At 36.7% G+C, this 20,798-nt stretch overlaps 1 protein-coding gene across 1 annotated transcript in view; it reads right to left on the bottom strand.

Annotated features, from left to right (window-relative positions):
- Positions 1 to 20,798, bottom strand: part of UTRN (utrophin) — a 469,064-nt gene that overhangs the window by 311,805 nt on the left and 136,461 nt on the right. The window contains 8 exon segments of the mRNA XM_086708068.1: positions 54 to 182; positions 2,546 to 2,725; positions 8,090 to 8,260; positions 15,176 to 15,331; positions 17,051 to 17,224; positions 17,917 to 18,045; positions 18,482 to 18,643; positions 19,916 to 20,065. Coding sequence (XP_086564194.1) covers positions 54 to 182; positions 2,546 to 2,725; positions 8,090 to 8,260; positions 15,176 to 15,331; positions 17,051 to 17,224; positions 17,917 to 18,045; positions 18,482 to 18,643; positions 19,916 to 20,065 — 1,251 coding nt within the window.

The following is a 20,798-nucleotide window of genomic DNA, read 5'->3' as shown; positions in this document are numbered from 1 at the left end:
CACTAAATCTTCCATTCCCAGAAGTAGAAGTACTGATCCTCTGTGCTTGGTACCTTCACAATTTCTTCCCGTTTGCTTGCTGGTTTTTTTTCAATCTCATCCAATAAAGCTTCAGCTTGATAAAGCCAGGTACTTATGTGAGCAACATTTCCATCAAATATTTCCAATTGGTTCTGATGATTCTAGAAAAGAAATTAATGAAACGCTGGTACAATCACACGCAATACTTCAGACATTTATAATCTTAGAAGACATTTAAAAGACCTTCAAAAAGCTAAATGTATGCTGAATTTCAAAAGAGGTTTCCATCTTTCTGCAAAGCTCTTTCCCAGTGAATAAGTCTCATTCCTAAAACTTCATAGCTATGGTTAAATGGTGTTTAAATTTATTTGATTTAGACCTCAATACAATATTATTAAAGGTTGAAGAAAGATAAAAGGTGAAACTTTCTTTTTCAATTTCATTTTGTTTGTATCCCTTATTCTTCATTCTTCTAAGTAATCTCATCTGCCACCCCTTGACCTATTTTTTTAAAAAGTAACTTAAAAAGTAATAATATAAGGGCACCTGAGTGGCTCAGTCAGTTAAGCATCCGACTTTGGCTCAGGTCATGATCTTGCGGTTCATGAGTTTGAGCCCTTCACTGGGCTCTGCATTGGTGGTGCACAGCCTGTTTGAGATTCTCATTCTCTCTCTCCCTCTCTCTCTCTCTCTCTCTCTCTCTCTCTCACTCTTATTCTCACTCTCAAAATAAATAAATAAATAAATAAATAAATAAATAAATAAACTTAAAAAAACTTTCAAAAAGCAGTAACATAAAAGAATTATTAAAATATGCACTGAATAAGATTCTGCCTGCTCAATGGACTGTAACTGATTGTAGGATAGGCCTGTGGCTTGTCACCTTGGTGCTAACAGCACTTAAAATTATAGCCGGCACAGACCTCAGTAACATTTCCTGAAGCAGGACAGAAAATGTGAGCGAGAGAATAAACGTGAAAACAAGAAAAAAACAGTAAACCTAATTAAAACTAATTAAAATAATTGAGGCTAAAGCAAGAATTTAGAACCTGATCAAAAAGAGTGGGGCAGCCCTTACATGAAATTAACAACTTCTAAGAACTATATTTGATGGGACAAAGGAAACTAGAAAAAAACTGAGAAGTATTTCAAAGACGAGAAAACAAATTGTAAATCCATTAATATGAAAGAATAGTTTAAAAAAAGAAAATGAGAATCAATGAGAAAAGTTTTGGCAGTGATCTGGATTCTAAGAAAGGTGAACTGATGAGCACCAGACTTATTTAATGTTAAATGTTCTAATAGGAAAATAAAGGCATTATTTGAAGGAATAATTTGGAAAGTACAGACTGAAGAATATAGAAGTAAGGGCTGGGAGAATGTGGACTTAAGTTGGTTACAATAAAAATGAATGTATAAAATATTTCATGAACATATTCTATGAGCCAAGAGTTTTGTATTTGTTATTTAACATTTAAGAACTCTGTAAGGTGTGTTCTCTTATTCCAATTTTATATATAGGGGAATTAAAATGTAGCAAGATTTAAGTAATTTACCCAAGCTTTGTTCTTAATAATCGATTCTGGGTACGGTTCTCACCAATCAAGACATGATCCCATGAACTTCAACGCCCTACACATTATGATTGATTCCAGTAAATGCTCAAACACACAATAATTTATTTTTTTCTATCTCTATTTATTACCCAGTAATTCTATGAATTTGAAAAAAGTCCTATCCCAGATATGTCAAAACAAAATGATAATTTATAAATGAAATTCCCTCTAAGGGAAGAAAGAGGGAGGCTGCCATATTCATTGTTAGTATAAGAGGAACAGAAAACCACTGTGAAATTTAACAGGTCACTCTATCCAGGTAATAATTAACAGCAGAATAACTAAAGACTAACAACATAAAACATTTAACAATTATCATAATCAACACCATAATATCAAAAACTGGTTGTTTTAAGTATAGCTATCTAGTTATTTATACATGTTTCTTGTCACATAATCCTCACAAAAACTGTATGAGGTTGAAATTATAATAATGCCCATTTACATATGAGAAAAATGAGATTTAGAGAGCTTTAAGTGACTTGACCAATGTCACCCAGCTACTAGTCAAAATTTTTACTTAGGCCATGAGATGCTAAAACCTGTGCTCTTAACTAGTATGCCATTATTAGAACATAATAAGTATTATATATATATATGGTTTGTGAAAGCATGACAATAAATATAATACCAAATCATTAAAATATAACAAGAGAGGTACACTTATTAAGATATTAAAGTACATATTTCTATGTGTATCACAAATGGTGTATTACTTAACAGAGACATTTTTCACCCCAGAAATTTACTATCTTTTCAAATGAAAAAATAAAATGTAGTTTAATGAAATTAATTCTCTTGAAGCAAAACATTATTGTGACACACAGAAGACAGGATTTAAACTTCCAATCAAAGCTGTATTGGTTTTCCAGCAACTAAAGGAGACAAGATTTCATCCTGAAACATACCATCAGCGTACTGCACCAGTCCTCTGTCCAGGTACGGACGCGGCTCCACCCAGCCCTAAGGACACAAAGCCTCTCTTCTAAAACAGGCTCACTGCCCTCGATCAAGTTCTGGAGGGCAGTACTACTCTCTGTGATGGCATTTAAATCAGCTTTTCTCTTTTCCAGATCCTTCAGGATATTCTAGAAAATAAAAATACCAACACCCACTTGATGTTTCAGAACATTATAAATGTTCATCCAACTTTAATTTTTAAAGAACTTTTCTTCCATATATGCATGGCAGTCCACGAGTCCCCCAGATAATTTACAATATCTGAAAGGTTTCCAATGTTCCACAACCTATTAAATGTTCAGGGTTCTTCAATTCCTAACAAAAATTAAAACACTGAATTATGCAAATACAAAAAAGTAACAAACTCAGCTGTAAAAAATCTGAGTTTTGTTCACTTTAAGTACAAATTCCATTTATTACACACAAACACCAAGTGTCTTCATCACAATTTTAGACCTAAAGAATCAATTTTATATTCAGTCACTATAAGATGGCAAAGCTGAACTATTCCAGAACTCGTAAGTCTGAAAGTTTCATAATGAATTTATCTCCTTGACTACTACAGGAAACTACTGATGCATACTACCTTTATTTACAAGGATAACACCCTGCACTGGGTGACTTAATATTTAATCTGTTGTATAAGAATTACAAAAAATATTTCATCGTAACTAAATCATAAGAGAACCAGCACATCTAAGCTGTAGTTAACAATTGTCATAGGCAAAAATAATACTCTGGATGGTATAATGATAACTTGATTCACACATTCATAAATTTGACCAGGCAAGATGTGTACTCAGCAAGGGGCATTTGGGTGGCTCAGCTGGTTAAGCGACCGACTTTAGCTCAGGTCATGATCTCACAGCTCATGAGTTTGAGCCCCATACCACCAGTGCAGAGCCTGCATGGGATTCTCTCTCTCTCTCTCTCTCTCTCTCATTCTCTCTCTCTCTCTCTCTCTCTCTCTCTCTCTTTCAAAATAAATAAATACTCTTTTCTCTCTCTCAAAATCAATAAATCAATAAATACTTTTTAAAAAAGGACACATACTCAGAGAAATATAGCAAAGATGCTGGATCCCAAAATTAAAACTATAAAGTTGCTTCAATCAGAAGGTAACATAAGCATATCCATCCCACTGCTATTGTACATTTTTTAACCAACACTTAAACAAATCATTTCAAGGAGCTCATTTATATTTAATCTCACATCACTAAATTTCATTTTGGAAGGCATAAAAATTGCAAATTCCCAAATCAGTCAAGGTTTAAACATTCACTTGGCTATATCAAATACTGGTATACTTATAAAGACACTAAAATATTCTTCTCCAGAAGGGAGAAAAAAAAAAAAAAACCCACAGCCACTCTCTCTGCAGTTAAGGCTTTCTATATACCTTCAGTGGCAATGTACTGATTGACTAGAACAGTCTTTAAGAACTATAAAAATAATTAACAAGAAATTAAATGTAAACAGTATATACAACTATCTGTGCTAACAGACTACTGTAAAGAAAATGACTACACTGAAAATAATAATATTTAAGCTATCAAATAAAAATAGTATTAAAGTTCAGGAATGAAAATATTATATTTTTACATTGAAAAAATTTTATATAAATTTTAAGTGTAAATACATTAAAATGCTGTGAAATATTAATGTTTCTTAAATCTGAAAACAGTATTGAAAAAGTAGGTGATTATGTTACATACTAATGTTCCATTTGATTTACTCGAGTGAAAAAAATGTGCTATGAATTTGTGACTTGTATTTACCATCTTCATTATTTCAAACCTGAAATAAGATTAAATGGGAATTTAAAATTGAATAGTTCCAGAAGAGACAAACATACCATTATTTTAAGTCTTTACCTTAAAAAATTATGAGAATCAACTAACTGAATTGATATGAGTAAAAAATTAACTGAATTGATTTGAGTACACAAAGATGAATGATTAAAAATTAAATCTGCAAAAATCAGTATGACCTATGTACAAGCCATAAGTAATTAGTAGTAAAGACAAAGCATACTTTTTCTTACAAAAACAAATAAATATGTAGGAATAAACATCTTTGCACCCATACATAATGTTTTTGAAGGAAAAAACCAAAGCATTATATAGAATGTTAAAACATTGGGGGGAAAAAATGAAACATACCATGTTACTAAAAAGACTTATTATAACAGAGATATTAATTCCCCTGAAAACAAGTCTATAAATTTATGGCAATTCAAACCAAATTTCTAACGGAATTTTGTTTGAGAGAGAGACAGCATGCATATGCAAACTCCAACAGGAGAAGTTCAGAGGGAAAGGGGGAGAGAGAATCTTAAGTATGCTGCAGCCCAGCATGGAACCCAGCACAGAGCCTACAGTGGAGCCCAATGTGGGGCTTGATCTCACCACTGTGAGATCATGACTTGAGCTGAAATCAAGAGTCAGACACTTAACCAACTGAGCCACCCAGTCACCCTCTAACAGAATTTTTTAATAATTTCAGATTAATAATTCTAAAATTTATAGAAGTATATAAAAAAAACAGAAGCATAAAGACAGGGAATCCATTAGCTACATGTTGAAATATATCATGAAACCATATAGTTAAACAGCTGAAGAACAATTCAGAGGGTCAGATCAGTGAAGCAAAGCAACAGGCAAAAAAAAAAAAAAAAAGAATTTAGCATGTCAAATCAGTGGGGAAATGATAATTAATAAATAGTGCTGAGATACAAGGTTAACTATTCAGAAAACAAGGTTAGAACCTTACCTCATGATATATACCAAAATAAATTCCACTGGATTAAAACATTAAAGGTAAAAGATGAAACTATAAAAGAGCTAGAAGAAAATATAAGTGAATAGTTATACAACCTTGGAGTAGAGAATAGTGTTGGCTTTTATAAGCACTAAAAGCAGAAACAATGAAGAAAAATATGAATGTATTCTTTAAAAAATACATAATACAGTGGTTTAAAAAACATACAGAACAGAAAGGAAAGCGCAATGGCAAAATAATAATAATAATAATAATAATAAATGAAAAATAAAAAAGATTAAGAAAAGTGGAACAATATACAACACACTAAGTATTTATAATTGCAATAGGTCAAGAGCTCTAAATGAAAAGACCAAAATGGTCAAAACGACAAAAAGGCAATTTTTTAAAAAGAGCTATAAATGGCCTCTAACCTTTGGAAAATGTAGTAAATAACTAAAACATGATATTGCCTGCTGTTAAGCAAGTAGGAATTCTCACTCACAGCTGGTGGGTACATTTCTGAAGGGCAATTTCATAGTATGTATTAGAATTTTAAATCAATATATCCCTTGGCCAATATTTTTAAGGCTAAGAATTTTTCCTCAAGAAATAATTACAAATGTATGCTATGATTAAGCTTCACAGCATTTTTTACAATAGTGAAAATTGGCACTAATTTATGGAAATAAATGGGAATGGGACAATAAAAAGTACGCAATAAAATACCATGCCTCTCCAATGTGTGATACAAAAATACTTGCAAGTAGAATATTAAAGATAAAGGTTTTTCGAAACAAGGTCAAAAAACATTAGACACAATATAATTATTTGTAAATGTTTGTGGCCATGCATGTTTGTATGTATGTGCCTATAAAAAACTAAAATGAAAGCAGTATATTCTTGGATTATAAATTATTTTTGCTTCTGTCTTCTTATTTTAAAGTTTATTTATTTATTTTGAGAGAGAGAGTGATAGAGCGAGAGAGAGTGGGGGTGGGGCAGGGAGAGAGGGACAGAGAGAGAATCTCAAGCCGGCTCTGCACTGTCAGTGCAGAACCCCACGGGGGGCTCTGTCCCAAGGACTGTGAGATCATGACCTGAGCCGAAATCAAGAGTCAAGACGTTTAACTGACTGAGCCACCCAGGAGCCCTGCTTCTATCTTTTTAAATTACACTATGCATGTGTCATTCAATTAGCCTATAGGACTTCAGTTATTAATAAGAAAATAATGGCAGGGTGCCTGGGTGGCTCAGTTGGTTGAGTGTCTGACTTGATTTTGCCCCAGGTCATGATCTCAGGTTTCGTGGGTTTGAGCCCCATGCGTTGGGCTCCACACTGACAATCCTAAGAAGCCTGCTTAGGATTCTGTCTCTCTCCCTCTTTCTCTGGCCTTCCCACACTCTCGTGTGCACTCACTCTCTCAAATAAATAAATTTTTAAAAACATAAGAAAATAACAGCTTTCAAAATGTACAAAGAAGATAATATTTCCTTGAAAAACTTAAATTTAGCAGGGGCGCCTGGGTGGCTTAGTCAGTTAAGCATCTGACTTCCGCTCAGGTCACGATCTCATGGTTTCTGAGTTCAAGCCCCACATCGGGTTCTGTGCTGACAGCACAGAGCCTGGAGCCTGCTTCGGATTCTGTGTCTTCCTCTCTCTCTGCCCCTCCCCTTCTCTCTCTCTCTCTCAAAAATAACAAATAAACATTAAAAAAAATTAAAAAAAAAAAAAAAGAAAAACTTAAATTTAACAAAAAAAAATTGGGGGTGCCTTTGCTTTTGCAATATTAATACATATTATCATCCACGGCACACCCACGAATTCCAGCGTTCTTCCTTTCCTTCCTACATCCCCTCTTCCACAACTTTGTCACCTCACACAGCCCACGCAGAACTATACTTTTCTTGAGCGATTCTACGGCCTCGTATCTGGACTTGCTTTCAAGGGTCCTCTCCACGAAGTATTCAAATTAAGCGGCTGTATCACCCAGGACCTTCTCTTCACTTCCCACAAGCAAACACCTGTAGATGTCAAAACTGATACCTGTGACTTGAAATAAATTTCTGTCACCGTATCGAACATTTATACTCAGCATGTATCTCTAGTATGTATACATGCTTCTTGGGAAATAAATTTAGGAAAAGAGAATGCGTTGGTTAAAAATAAAACTACTTTGTGTTCTATTCAATTCTTTGTCCACCTCAAAAGGGAGAATTGGCAAATCTACTCTCTAATCTCTGTGATTTCAAAATTACTACAGAGCTACAGAAAACTCTTAGATCTTTTATTGGTTTTCTTTTTTTTTAATTCTGTTCCTATGCTCTTTATATCAGGTAGTTTGCAGTAGGAAGATTTGTTGCTGGCACAAAAGTTACTATAGAGAATTAATAAATAAATTCAGCACAATCCTTTGTGAAAAATGAATACTCAAAAAGTGTCACCAATTTTGAAGGCAATGATTGTTTTCAAGTACCACATGAGCTCAATGACTATAAAGGCCTTACTGATGAGCCGTGAGTTTAATGCTTTTGGAATCAAAGTAGGAATATCTTCCTAAAATTGTTGTTTTTAATGTTCTTTTCTTCTTTCTTAACACACAGAGGTGGAAAAATAATGGGAAACAAGAAAAGGCTATGTTTAATATGAAATGGAGATAAATGACATCCTGAACAAAATGCCACAGGTGACCCTGTCATAATACTGGCAGGTAACCTGAACTACAACTTACTTTAGCCCAGGAGATTTCTATATCCAAGTCGCCAAGCAAACTTTCTGAAGTGGATTTCTGTACCAACTCAGCTTCGGTGACAGAGAGCCACTCAGAGAGAGAAGCAGCCTCTTTCTTCACTTTCCGGGCCAACTGTGATGCTCTTTCCAGTTCCTGTTTTCCCTCTGTCACCTGAAAACGGGAGGGATTGAGAGAGAGAGAGAGAGAGAGAGGGAGAGAGAGAAATAAACATGATAGGAGTGAATCCAAGTAATAACTAAAGATCCAAACTCTACTCATACTTAAACCCCAAGACATACATAACCCTTCTCTCTCGCACCTAGAATCACTCCATTCTTACATCTCCACAGGAGGACAATATACCATAGAAGTTAAATGTCAGGCAATCTTGGCCTTTCATCTTAGCTCTTCCCACTTTCTTTCTAAGTGACCTTGGCAGAGGCAAAGCCCTCAAAAGTTGTCAACAGAGTATTAAATGACAAAGGACTTGGCCCAATCCTTGTAACAAAGTTAAGGAATCAGTAAATGGTATCTTTTATTATTTTAAACAGAAGATGCCTTACAGTCCTCTCAAAGAAGTCTGTTTAAAAACACACACAGGACTCCTAGGTGGCTCAGTTGGTTAAGCATCTGACTCTGGATTTCAGCTTAGGTCATATCTTACAGTTTGTGAGATTGAGCCCTGAATCCGGCTCTATGCTGACAGTGCAGAGCCTGTTTGGGATTCTCTCTCTCTCCCTCTCTCTCTGCCCCTCTTACACACTCATTATCTCTCTCTCTCTCTCTCTCAAAATAAATAAACTTTAAAACACACATACACACACACACACACACACACACACACACACACACACACACACACATATATACTTTGGCCTAGAAATTTGAGGGGGAAATAGCATGATTTTCATAATTATGTTTTGTAATTAACTATTTAACTTAAAATATAATAAATAACTATGCAACATAAACCTCTATTATTAAATTGTTTTTGTGGTTGACAGAAAGCAAAATCAACTGAACTAACATTTACCAGGCTCTTTTTGTAATGTTTATTTATTTTGAGAGAGAGAGAGAGAGAGAGAGAGAAAGGAGAGGGAATCCCAAGCCACCTACACCTTGTCAGCACAGAGCCCAACACAGGGCTCGGTCTTATGAACCATGAGATCATGACCTGAGCCAAAATCAAGTTGGTCACTTAACCAACCCAGGCGCCCCTACCAGGCTCTTAACATAGCTCCCGTGTTACACTGGAGAATCTTATACATGCTACACAATAAAACCCACAACAGCCTCTGTGATAGGCCCTATCCCCTCTACTTTGCAGATCAGGGCGGTGAAGCTTAAGGATGCTAAGGCCATGATCAGGGTGGCATGGCCATTGGTTGAGCCTGGTCTGACCCCTTACATTACATGATGGTACTCTCAAAGTATCACTCATAATCTAAAGCTGAGATAACATTTTTAAGGGCATCACAACACCATACATAAGTAAAAATGTGTTCTTTTTACGTGCACATAGGTAGATGCAATTTGCAAAAGTAGTAGAGAGATAAGTCATGTATGAGATGAAATTTTCTTGAATGACATAAAGACTGAATTTTCTTAATAAGTAACACGGAATTACACTTCTTTTTTCTGGTCCCCTAGGTTCATTTTTACTCTTTCATACCTCAAGGATTGATCATTATTAAATTCCTTCTTAAGAGTGAAATATTTTTTCCTACAGAGTTTAATTAAAATTCATGACTTTAAATTAATAGCCCCTCAATGCAGACTTTAGGAGACAAATACATGATTTATATTAAAATATATTAGGTATTCAAAGGATCTTATCTGACTTTGACATGCCCAGGCAGCTATACAATCATCATAAAACTTCATGCTACCAAAGATTTGTATATTCCAAGAAGAAAATAATTTACAGTTCAATTTATAACAATCTGCTCTTCCTAGTCTAATCAATACATTTTAAGACCTAGTGCATACTGAATTAAGCAGTTTCAAGTTGTAAAGCTTTTACCTACACATTTATCCTTCTCCCTCTTAGATATTCAACCATTCCCTCTCAATAGGATTATTCCCATCAGCTATGAAACATACTCAAGTCTCTCATGTTTTTTTAAAAAAAGCATAACTCCCTTCCTTGGCTCCAACTCCCCTAAGATCATCCTCTCTCCTATCTTTCCCTCACCAGTCCTCAAAACCATTTTCTTACCTCCCTCACATTTCTTACCTCTTCCCATTCTGGCTTCTGTCCCTATCACTTCACAGAAAAGGCCTCTGCTAAGCTCAATAATGACTCCAAGGGACTCCAACAGATCTAAATGGACATTTTTAAATGGACATCACATTTAATGTTCAAGAATTCAAAACCAGTGCCTACACTCATTCTCAAAATACCCTTTTTCCCTGGCTTTCCTGTCCCAGAACTCTCCTGGTGTTACCACTTCTTGCTACTGACTGTAGTTTCATAGATGCATATTTCGTTTGTACCATGTGATCATCTTAAGTGAAATGATTACCATAATCAAGCTAATTAATGCATCTATCATCTCCAATAGTTACCTTTTTTTTGTAGTGAAAACATGGAACATCTACTCTTTTAGCAGATTTCAAGTATACAATTATGGAAAACAGTATGGTGGTTCTTCAAAACATTAAAAATAAAACTACCATATGACCCAGTGATCCTACTTTGGTGTATATATCCACAGGAAACAAAAATCAGTATTTTGAAGAGGCATCTGCACCCCCATCACCCACCCTGCCCTCCCTGCCATTCCCTATCAACCCTCAGTTTATTCTCAGTTTTTAAGAGTCTCTTATGCTTTGGCTCTCTCTCTCTCTCTTTTTTTTTTCCTTCCCCTCCCCCATGGTCTTCTGTTAAGTTTCTCAGGATCCACATAAGAGTGAAAACATATGGTATCTGTCTTTCTCTGTATGACTTATTTCACTTAGCATCACACTCTCCAGTTCCATCCACGTTGCTACAAAAGGCCATATTTCATTTTTTCTCATTGCCACGTAGTATTCCATTGTGTATATAAACCACAACTTCTTTATCCATTCATCCGTTGATGGACATTTAGGCTCTTTCCATAATTTGGCTACTATTGAGAGTGCTGCTACAAACATTGGGGTACAAGTGCCCCTATGCATCAGCACTCCTATATCCCTGGGTAAATTCCTAGCAGTGCTACTGCTGGGTCATAGGGTAGATCTATTTTTAATTTTTTGAGGAACCTCCACACTGTTTTCCAGAGCAGCTGCACCAGTTTGCATTCCCACCAACAGTACAAGAGGGTTCCCGTTTCTCCACATCCTCTCCAGCATCTATAGTCCCCTGATTTGTTCATTTTGGCCACTCTGACTGGCGTGAGGTGATATCTGAATGTGGTTTGGATTTGTATTTCCCTGATGAGGAGCGACATTGAGCATCTTTTCATGTGCCTGTTGGCCATCTGGATGTCTTCTTTAGAGAAGTGTCTATTCATGTTTTCTGCCCATTTCTTCACTGGATTATTTGTTTTTCAGGTGTGGAGTTCGGTGAGTTCTTTATAGATTTTGGATACTAGCCCTTTGTCTGATATGTCATTTGCAAATATCTTTTCCCATTCCATTGGTTGCCTTTTAGTTTTGTTGATTGTTTCCTTTGCAGTTGCCTTGGCAATTCTAAATAGTGTGACTGTCAACATGAGGGTGCAGATATCTCTTCAATGTAGTCTTTTTGTTTCTGTCGGATATACACCTAGAAGTGGAATTACCAGATCATTGGGTAGTTCTATTTTTAATTTTTTTAGGAATCTGCATACTGCCTTCCACAGTGGTTGCACCAATTTACATTCCCACCAGTGGTGCATAAGGGCTCTCTTTTCTCCACATCCTCTTGGGAATTATCTCTTTTTGACACTACTCATCTAACAGGTGTAAGGTCATATCTCACTGTGGTTTTGATTTGCATTTCCTTGATGATTAGTCATGTTTGAGCACTTTTTCATGTACTTCTTGATCCACTCTATGTCTTCTTTGGAACAATGCCTATTCAGGTCCTCTGCCCATTTTTTATTGGATTATTTGCTTTTCTGCTATTGAGCTGTATGAATTCTTTATATTTTTTTTTTCAACGTTTATTTATTTTTGGGACAGAGAGAGACAGAGCATGAACGGGGGAGGGGCAGAGAGAGAGGGAGACACAGAATCGGAAACAGGCTCCAGGCTCTGAGCCATCAGCCCAGAGCCCGACGCGGGGCTCAAACTCACGGACCGCGAGATCGCGACCTGGCTGAAGTCGGACGCTTAACTGACTGCGCCACCCAGGCGCCCCTATATTTTTTTATATTAACCCATTATCATATATATGACTTGCAAACATTTTTTTTTCCCATTCTGTAGGCTGGCTTTTCATTTCGTTGATGGTTTCTTTTGCTGTGCAGGAGCTCTTTGGTTTAATGTAGTCCCACTCAATCACTTCTCGGCCTTTTGGCTAAGATCAAGTGTGCTGTAATCCCACTCATTTATTTTTTATTTTGTGGCTCATATAGGCTTTTCTTTCACACTATATCCTGTCCCTAGACAATCTCATCACTGAAAACTTTAATTACCATCTCTATGCAGATGACTCATAAAATTCCTAGCGTCAGCCCAGATATATTCCCCAGACTTGAATAACTTTGTGAGTGTCTGATATATTTAATTCATTCTCACAAAGGCACTTAAAATGTGAACATGCCCAATACATGCTTATAATTTTTCCATGTTTCTGCCTTTCCTTCCAGAGCCTCCTCCCAATTATGGCACCATGATCTCCCACGTAACCAAGCTAGAAACCTAGGGGTCATCCTTCATCTCCCTCTCCCCTGTACTCCCACATCTAACCCATCACCAAGTCCTATTCATTTCACTTCTTAAATATGTCTGAGTCAATTCACCCCCACCATCTCCACTGCCCCACCCTAGTTCACGCCACCACTGTTTCTCAGTAAGAGCGCGACAGTGACTTCCTAACTGCTCTCTTCACATCCATCCCTGCCTTTTTCCAATTCATCCACCAAACCACAGTAAGTGACCTTTTAAAAGCAAATATACGAGCTTGCTCTTGAGATTAAAACCTTTATCACAACTCTAAGACACTAGTGTGCTCGTCTCGCCCCTCACTCCAGCACCATGTTCCCCATCCTTGCTGTCTCTGCATTAGCCACACGGATGTACCATCTGCCTCCTGCCACAGGGCCTTTACACATACCATTCCATCAACCTAGAAGACTCCTCCGCTGCTTTCAGGAGGCTATTCCTACCCATCCTTCAGATCTCGGCTTATGCACCACTTCTTCAAGGAAGCTTTCATAACTCCAGACCGGGCCAAATTGCTAAGTACCTGTACTCTTCAAGCACCATACACATTCCTTCATAACACTTCAGACTGCTAATGTGGCATTACTTTGTATGACTACTTGTTTAATGTTTTCTTCCTTCACTACCCTAAGTTCTAGCAGACAAAGATAATTTATGTTTTTGCTCACCACTGTATCACCACTGCCTCTATGATACCTGACACACAGTAAAGTCTCAACTGTGTTGAATGAGAAAATGACTTAACTCTAAAACCATGGTTACAACTAGAGAATTAATATTAAAACCAGCAACACTACCACTGCCATCCATAAAATGCCTAGTTGATGAATAAATACAATAATATTTGATTAAAAAAAAAACTTCAGGTGTTTAATAACAGAAAGAAGCTCTACACTATGTGCTCCAGATGTGCAGTGTATCAAAATGATACAAACATATCACATCAGCAATTTTATCTTGCAGAAGTGAAGTCAAAGTTGTCCAGGAAATATGTGCACTGCTCATTCTTACTGATCTGAAAATGATAACAAAGTTTCAGCTAGTGTTCTCGGGGCTGATGTAGAAACTTAGGTAATATTTAATAATCCAAGAAAGACCTAAAATATTATCTAACCCAGCTTTCCAACATTGCCAATAAAGTTTCACTTAAACATGGTGGTCATTGTTTTGTTTTGTTTTGTTTTGTTTTGTTTTGTTTTGTTTTCCTAACTTCAGGGCAGAGTTCTCAATAGGAGAAGACATTAAACCTGCTAAATATAGTTACTCAAAATAAATGACCAAAAATTCCCCCACAGATTCACTAAGATGCCCAAATTATAGGTGTTTCTTGAAAGGATTTTAGATCCTGCTAGATTAATGTGAATTTCCTGTCACTTACTATTTATCAGAGTCTTGATGTTTTAATATTTCTCAGTAGACTATTCAATTCAGAAATCCAAGGAACAGTAACTTGAGTTTATAAAGGGGCTATTATTATTGGTAGAGTTTTTGTAGAATAACTTATGAAATGTGACCACCATCGAAAATATTAAAAGGGGCGCCTGAGTGGCTCAGTCGGTTAAGCATCTGACTCTTGGTTTCAGTTCAGGTTATGATCTCATGGTTCATGAGTTCGAGCCCCACATCGGGCTCAGCACTGATGGTGTGGAGCTTGCTTGGTATTCTCTCTCTCCCTCTCTCTCTCTCTCTCTCTCTCTGTGCCCCTCCCCTTCTCATGCTCTCTCTCTCAAAATAAACAAACAAATAAATAAATAAATAATCTTAAAACAAAACAACAAAAAAAGAATATCTAAAAATGAGTCTGGATTAAATATTAAAAGCAAATTTCTATACAATCATTCATCATTGTAATATTTATTAACATACAGATTTAATGAAATATAATAAAAAAATACTGGAATAATTGAAAACACTGTTATTGGGGTGCCTGGGTGGCTCAATTGGTTAAGCATCCGACTTGGGCTCAGGTCATGATCTCACAGTCTGTGAGTTCAAGCCCCGTGTCAGGCTCTGTGCGGATGGCTTCAGATTCTATGTCTCCCTCTCTCTGTCTCTCTGCCTCTCTCTCTCTCTTTCCCCTACCCCCTCAAAAATTAATAAACATTAAAAAATTAAAAAAAAAGAAAACACTATTATTAGTGCTATAAAATTCAAACATGCCTTCCCCTAAGAGTAAGATTTTAAATATATATAAATGAGAGCGAAACAGGCTAGCACTGCAGCTGCCCTTACCTGGGCACCCAGGTCATTGTAGAGAATCTTCAGCGAAGTCAACTGCTCATCCATCCCCTTGGGGTTGTCAGTTTGTTGCTTCTGGACAATGTGCCTTCCTGTTTTGATTACAGTCTCCACTTCAAGCTTGACTTCACTCAATGTTTTATAGAGTTTCTTTAAAAGAGAGCAAGGCACATTTTACACACTGTGGTGAAAAGTTGCTAATTGGAAACATTTCAAAACACAGCTTCCACAGATTGACAGCTACAAAGTAACTATGGAGATCAAAGGGCTTTATCTGCCTCAGATTTGGTTCAAAGGAGGAGAGAAATGAAATCAAGGTTGTATTATCTTTTTAAAATCAGATAAGAAAATAAACTAATAGAGATTATACTTATTTAAAAAAAGTCAAATGTGTGTTTTCTAGGTTCATGAAAGTACTGAATAATAAAAACATTTTTCCTGCATAAAATGGAAAAACATTAAGACTAAAACCTGAATGTCTATCATTTCTTAAATTACATTTTTAAAAATCATAAATGCTCTTACTAGAATGAAGCTAACACTGGCCATATTTCTGGCTGTTGACAATGGAAGCATTAACATTAACTTTTTTTCTTAAAATTCTCTGAAGTACCAGTCTACCACAATAAGCATGCATTACTTATATGATGAAAAGATATATAAAAATTCAATATAGCAAGAGGTATGTAACTTTAAGAAACTGGAGTGATGTAGGTCAAATTCAGAGGCCTCCTCATCCTAGTCACTTGAAACTAAAAACTTTTACCTGGGCAAGTTCTCTTGTTTTTCTCACTCGTGATCTTGACCTGAAACATCTCACATGGCATTGTCACATAGTAACAGACCAGTGGACTGAGTTACATAAGGTCAAGGACAAGGCTTGCTCTTTTGCTCTCTATATCTCATTAAATAAATAAATGCTTACACGTATACTCACAACAGACACACACCCGTACTTATACACACACACACACACACACACACACACACACACACACACACATTTATCCTATTTGTTCATCCTTCCACACATTTCAGTTTTCGAGTATGCAAACCTGCAGTGTGCAATACACATGGAGAAAGCAATTTTGAAACGCACAAACTCCCCCAGACTTTTGTCTTAACCAGGGTCATCTTAAGCCTCCTCATGACTCTCCTAAGGAGAAGACTAATTCTAAGATTGTGTACACTTAGCCACATTATTTTTAAATTTCTATTCAACTGAGTTATAAAGTTCTAGACTAAAATAGTAATAACGCTTTATAAATAATTTCTTGTCTTACATCTTAGGCTTAAACGTCAATTTAAAATTCTACTTTCCTAGAGAATGGTTTTTTTTATGTTATAATATTCCTGACATCCATTCTCAGTATAATTTTGTCTTTCATATTTTAGGCTTAAACTTTATAAGTTAAAATTTAAGTTTGACTTTCCTTAAAAATGATTTTCTTTTACATTGTAATATTCCTAACATCTATTCTAAGTACGGTTCTTCTAGCTGACTCAAATTTATCCTTTAGAATTTAGCTTATTAGTCACATTCTGCCAAAACCTTCCCTAACTTCATACTCGGATTAAGATGTGTTTCCCTTGTTTCTTTAAATCATGTTATATGCATGTCTATTCTACCTTCTCTTGTTACATTGTGATAATTGATTTTACTTTCTCCTACCTGTCTGTGTTATCTCTTTTAATTTCTTTGAAGGACAGGACCACACTTCTTATTTTTAACCTGTTTTTCACCATCACTCTGTATTCTTAGCTCAATATAGACTAGCAATTATTAATAAACCATGTATGTAAGCACTAGGTGAAGCCATAAGAGCAGCTGGAAAACCCAGTGGACACATTATCCACCGATGACCTCACCATACACTTGTCCAGATGGTTCTGTATGACATCAGGATCCACATCCTTCACATCCAGAACATGAAGCTCTGCTTTCACACAATCCAGGATACGCTTGCAATCAAGCATGCGCTGTTCAAAGTTAGCAGGCTTCTGGAAAAGCTGGAACTTTGTGGACACCTCTCGAAGTTTCCTCTGTTTGCATAAATGGACATAATAAGCAATTTGCATCAGAACGGCAATCTGTCTCACCAGACGGTATTAGCACAACACATACTGCTGAAAAGCTGTAGGAAAAAGCTGCAAGACAAACATTCCTTAAAGGAACTGAGTGAGGCTTCCCAATCACCTGAGTGAACTCCACAGCCCACTGTCCCGAATTACTTGACAGTGTAGAGGCTGAAGATATAATAAAAGGCGAAGCTGGCCTCGCTGGAATTAAAGCTTCACAAATTTTCTCACCTGTTTGAAAACTGTAGTTCAGGAGCCTAAAACTCAGAGTGCCCTTGACCACAAGCTCAGAGTCCCGGTCAATCTCACCTCCATCACTAATGGACTCTCAGCAGTGCTCCATCGCGGGCTCTCAGCCAGCCCAGTGCACCAGCCACACCAGAACCGACAGAGGCTTGCGTTCATGGAAAAATCTATACAAAGATAACTTCTAAATCTAGCTTGCTCTCTCTTCTCAACTCAACTATAAAATCAGATTCAATATTTTGTTTCTGCTGCCCTTCCGGGGATACAATGCACTTCCAATACGTCACTCCCATGCCACTGTTTACGTCATAAACAAAGAAGACCAAGGGCATCCAAGTAATCAGCTCTTTCCAATTTTTCTTTATGCCCAACACATCAAAAAGTGGAGAGAAGCTGCCTGCCCTCTTCACCTGGAGCACATCCATCTGACTTCCTCCCCTGGCGTTCCTGCCTTCTGGGGACGTCGGAGGCTGGGAACGTGCATTTTTCCTCAACTCCTCCAGAGTTAACTCATGGGCCGAGATCTCTGCTTGGATTTTCTACAAAGAGATTAGAAAGGGGAGAATGTCTTTTTTTTTATTAAAAGTCCCATAGAGTCACACAGTACATAAGAATATGCTGACCCCTATATAGGCTTTAGTAAGTTTAATAGTAACACAGGCCCCCTGAATTGCAGGACTACCGTGGGGGGACACACACTAAGGTCTTCGCATTTGTCACTTCTAGTGTTCACCACTTATTTATAAAGAAGGAATTTTCCAACTTCATAACTATAATTTTACAATGATGATCATGTGCCAGGGTCTCACACAGAGACCAAAAGAACTCCAGAACCCAATCCTGCTCCGTGAGGAAGGTCAGCCTCTCTCACTGACTCGGTCTGGAACGGCAAGGGGGGCCAGTTCTCTCTCAGGTGAGGAAACAGTTACACATGCCTTTTTTATGACTCAAAAGCCCTCAAATCCACAGCAGTACCTGAGCTTCCTGAGGAACCTGGAAGGCATCTATCCTGTCAGTCAAGTACGTTGTGAGCTGTTGGTCCAGCTCCCCTAAGCTCTCTTGCAAGACCTGAAGCATGTGGTCAGTTTCCCGCAGGACCTGGAGTTGCTTTTCCAAGGAAATCTGCTTGCTCTCTGCCTACACAGGGGAAAAATTGAATCATTAGTCACTCAGCACAAAGATAAAGAGCTGAATATAAGGAAACCCTTATGTTCTGGCCACCAAGAATAGAAAGAGACTATGAAAGCCCTAGTGTAAAACTCTGGCCTACATTTTAAATAAATAATAACTAGCAATGATAACGGTGAAAAGATTCTTCTAGTAACTGATCCATCTTACAGTGAATTATTAATTTTTACTTCTTTCTATATACAATGATAAAGCATAAAAATGCTCTTGAGGGCACTAGGCTAAGTGAAATGAGTCAGAGAAAAACAAATAGCACGCAATCCCACTTATATGTGGAATCTAAAACAAAAAACCAGCGCGTAGATACGAGAACAGATTGGTAGTGCTAAGAGCGTAGATCTTAAAAGTTCTCATCACACAAAAAAAATTGGGACTATGTGAGATGAGGGGTGTTAGCTAAACTTATTGTGGTGATTATGTCACAATGGATATAAACATCAAATCATTATGTTGTGCACCAGAAAGTAATATAATATTTCAATTATACCTCAATAAAAAAAGAAAGAAAGTAAAGATATCCCACATAACACATTAAACAGAGAACAAAAATGTCACTTATTACAAATTTAGGGCATTTTTAGGAATCCTCAATAAGCCTACCAATAACAGTATAAAATAGAGCAAGAATGTCTATCAGTAGAATGAATATATAAATCTCTTTTTGTCCAAAGTGTCAAGTTCTACAGATTTACACATATGTTGAACCACTATCTACTGCACTTTTGGAGTAAGCTTGATGTTATTCATAACCTAAGCATCAATCATTATTATTTAGTATGTGTTCAAAAGCAGGTAATATCCATCCAAACCTCCTATAAAGAAACAATCTCTTTTCTCTACTTACTGATATGAACATGGATGTTGTGATACATTCTGGATAGGTGTCTAAGGGATTAGGGCATTTTATAATAGCAAATTATGTCAAACGTGGATGGTCCTAATATTTACTAGTATAATGTGAGTTATAATACTTATGGCTATAACATGATCCTCAAAGGAAATTAAATAGTCCGTAAGTAGAAACAATCTCAAAGACAGATTTTTTAATCGTCAAGTTCTGCTTCCCTTGAAGTATTAGGTCTACTCTTCACCACTTGGTATTTTAAAGCCATAAACACTTCTATTAATGTTGGTTATCAACTCTTCCTCTTGGTATAAGTTCTTGAGGTGAGCTCTATATCGTAACACCTAATCAACACCCCTGCATGTCCCAATTCTTACCAAGTGACTCAGTTCTTCATATCGACTATTAAAAGCCTCCAGTTTCTCACTGATTATATCATCAAGAATCCCTCCATCAATCAGAGTCTGGCCAAGTTCTCGAATCTGAGTGCGATTATCTGCTGGATGTCGCAAAACAGATTCCAGAGACTAGACGGGAGAAGAAAAAAATACATGCATTTACTGAGGCAAAATATACCAAGGATCTTAAAATGTCTACTTTTTTAAACAAGTAATTCCATTCTCTAGAAATCTATGTAAGGAGCAAGATTAAAAATGAGGCAGATGAGGGGCGCCTGGGTGGCGCAGTCGGTTAAGTGTCCGACTTCAGCCAGGTCACGATCTCACGGTCTGTGAGTTCGAGCCCCGCGTCGGGCTCTGGGCTGATGGCTCAGAGCCTGGAGCCTGTTTCCGATTCTGTGTCTCCCTCTCTCTCTGCCCCTCGCCCGTTCATGCTCTGTCTCTCTCTGACCCAAAAATAAATAAACGTTGAAAAAAAAAAAAAATTAAAAAAAAAAAAAAAATGAGGCAGATGATTACATAAATACCCATCATGGCATTAATAAATATGTAAAGTTGAAAACTCAGTATGAATGATGATCCATGTTACTATAATTGCATAAAAATAATTTCAGTAATTATTAATTACATGGGTAAAAGTTCATGGTGTGATGCAAAGTTTAAAAGCAGAAGATAATACCATACAAGCAAAATTATCTCAAATTGTTATTGATTATATTACTAAAGCAGGTACTCATTATTCTACAACATACACAGAAAGCTAGATGCTATTTTATGTACCCACTTTATATACATAAATCTAATTAGTTATATGGGCTAAATATCATTCCCATATTACAATGGGAAACCTGAAGCTCACAGA

This window comes from Puma concolor, chromosome B2 (assembly GCF_028749965.1).
Source record: "Puma concolor isolate L17-30 chromosome B2, mPumCon1.1.hap2, whole genome shotgun sequence".
In the NCBI taxonomy this organism is placed as follows: Eukaryota; Metazoa; Chordata; class Mammalia; order Carnivora; family Felidae; genus Puma; species Puma concolor.
This window is presented reverse-complemented; position numbering and strand designations above follow the sequence as displayed.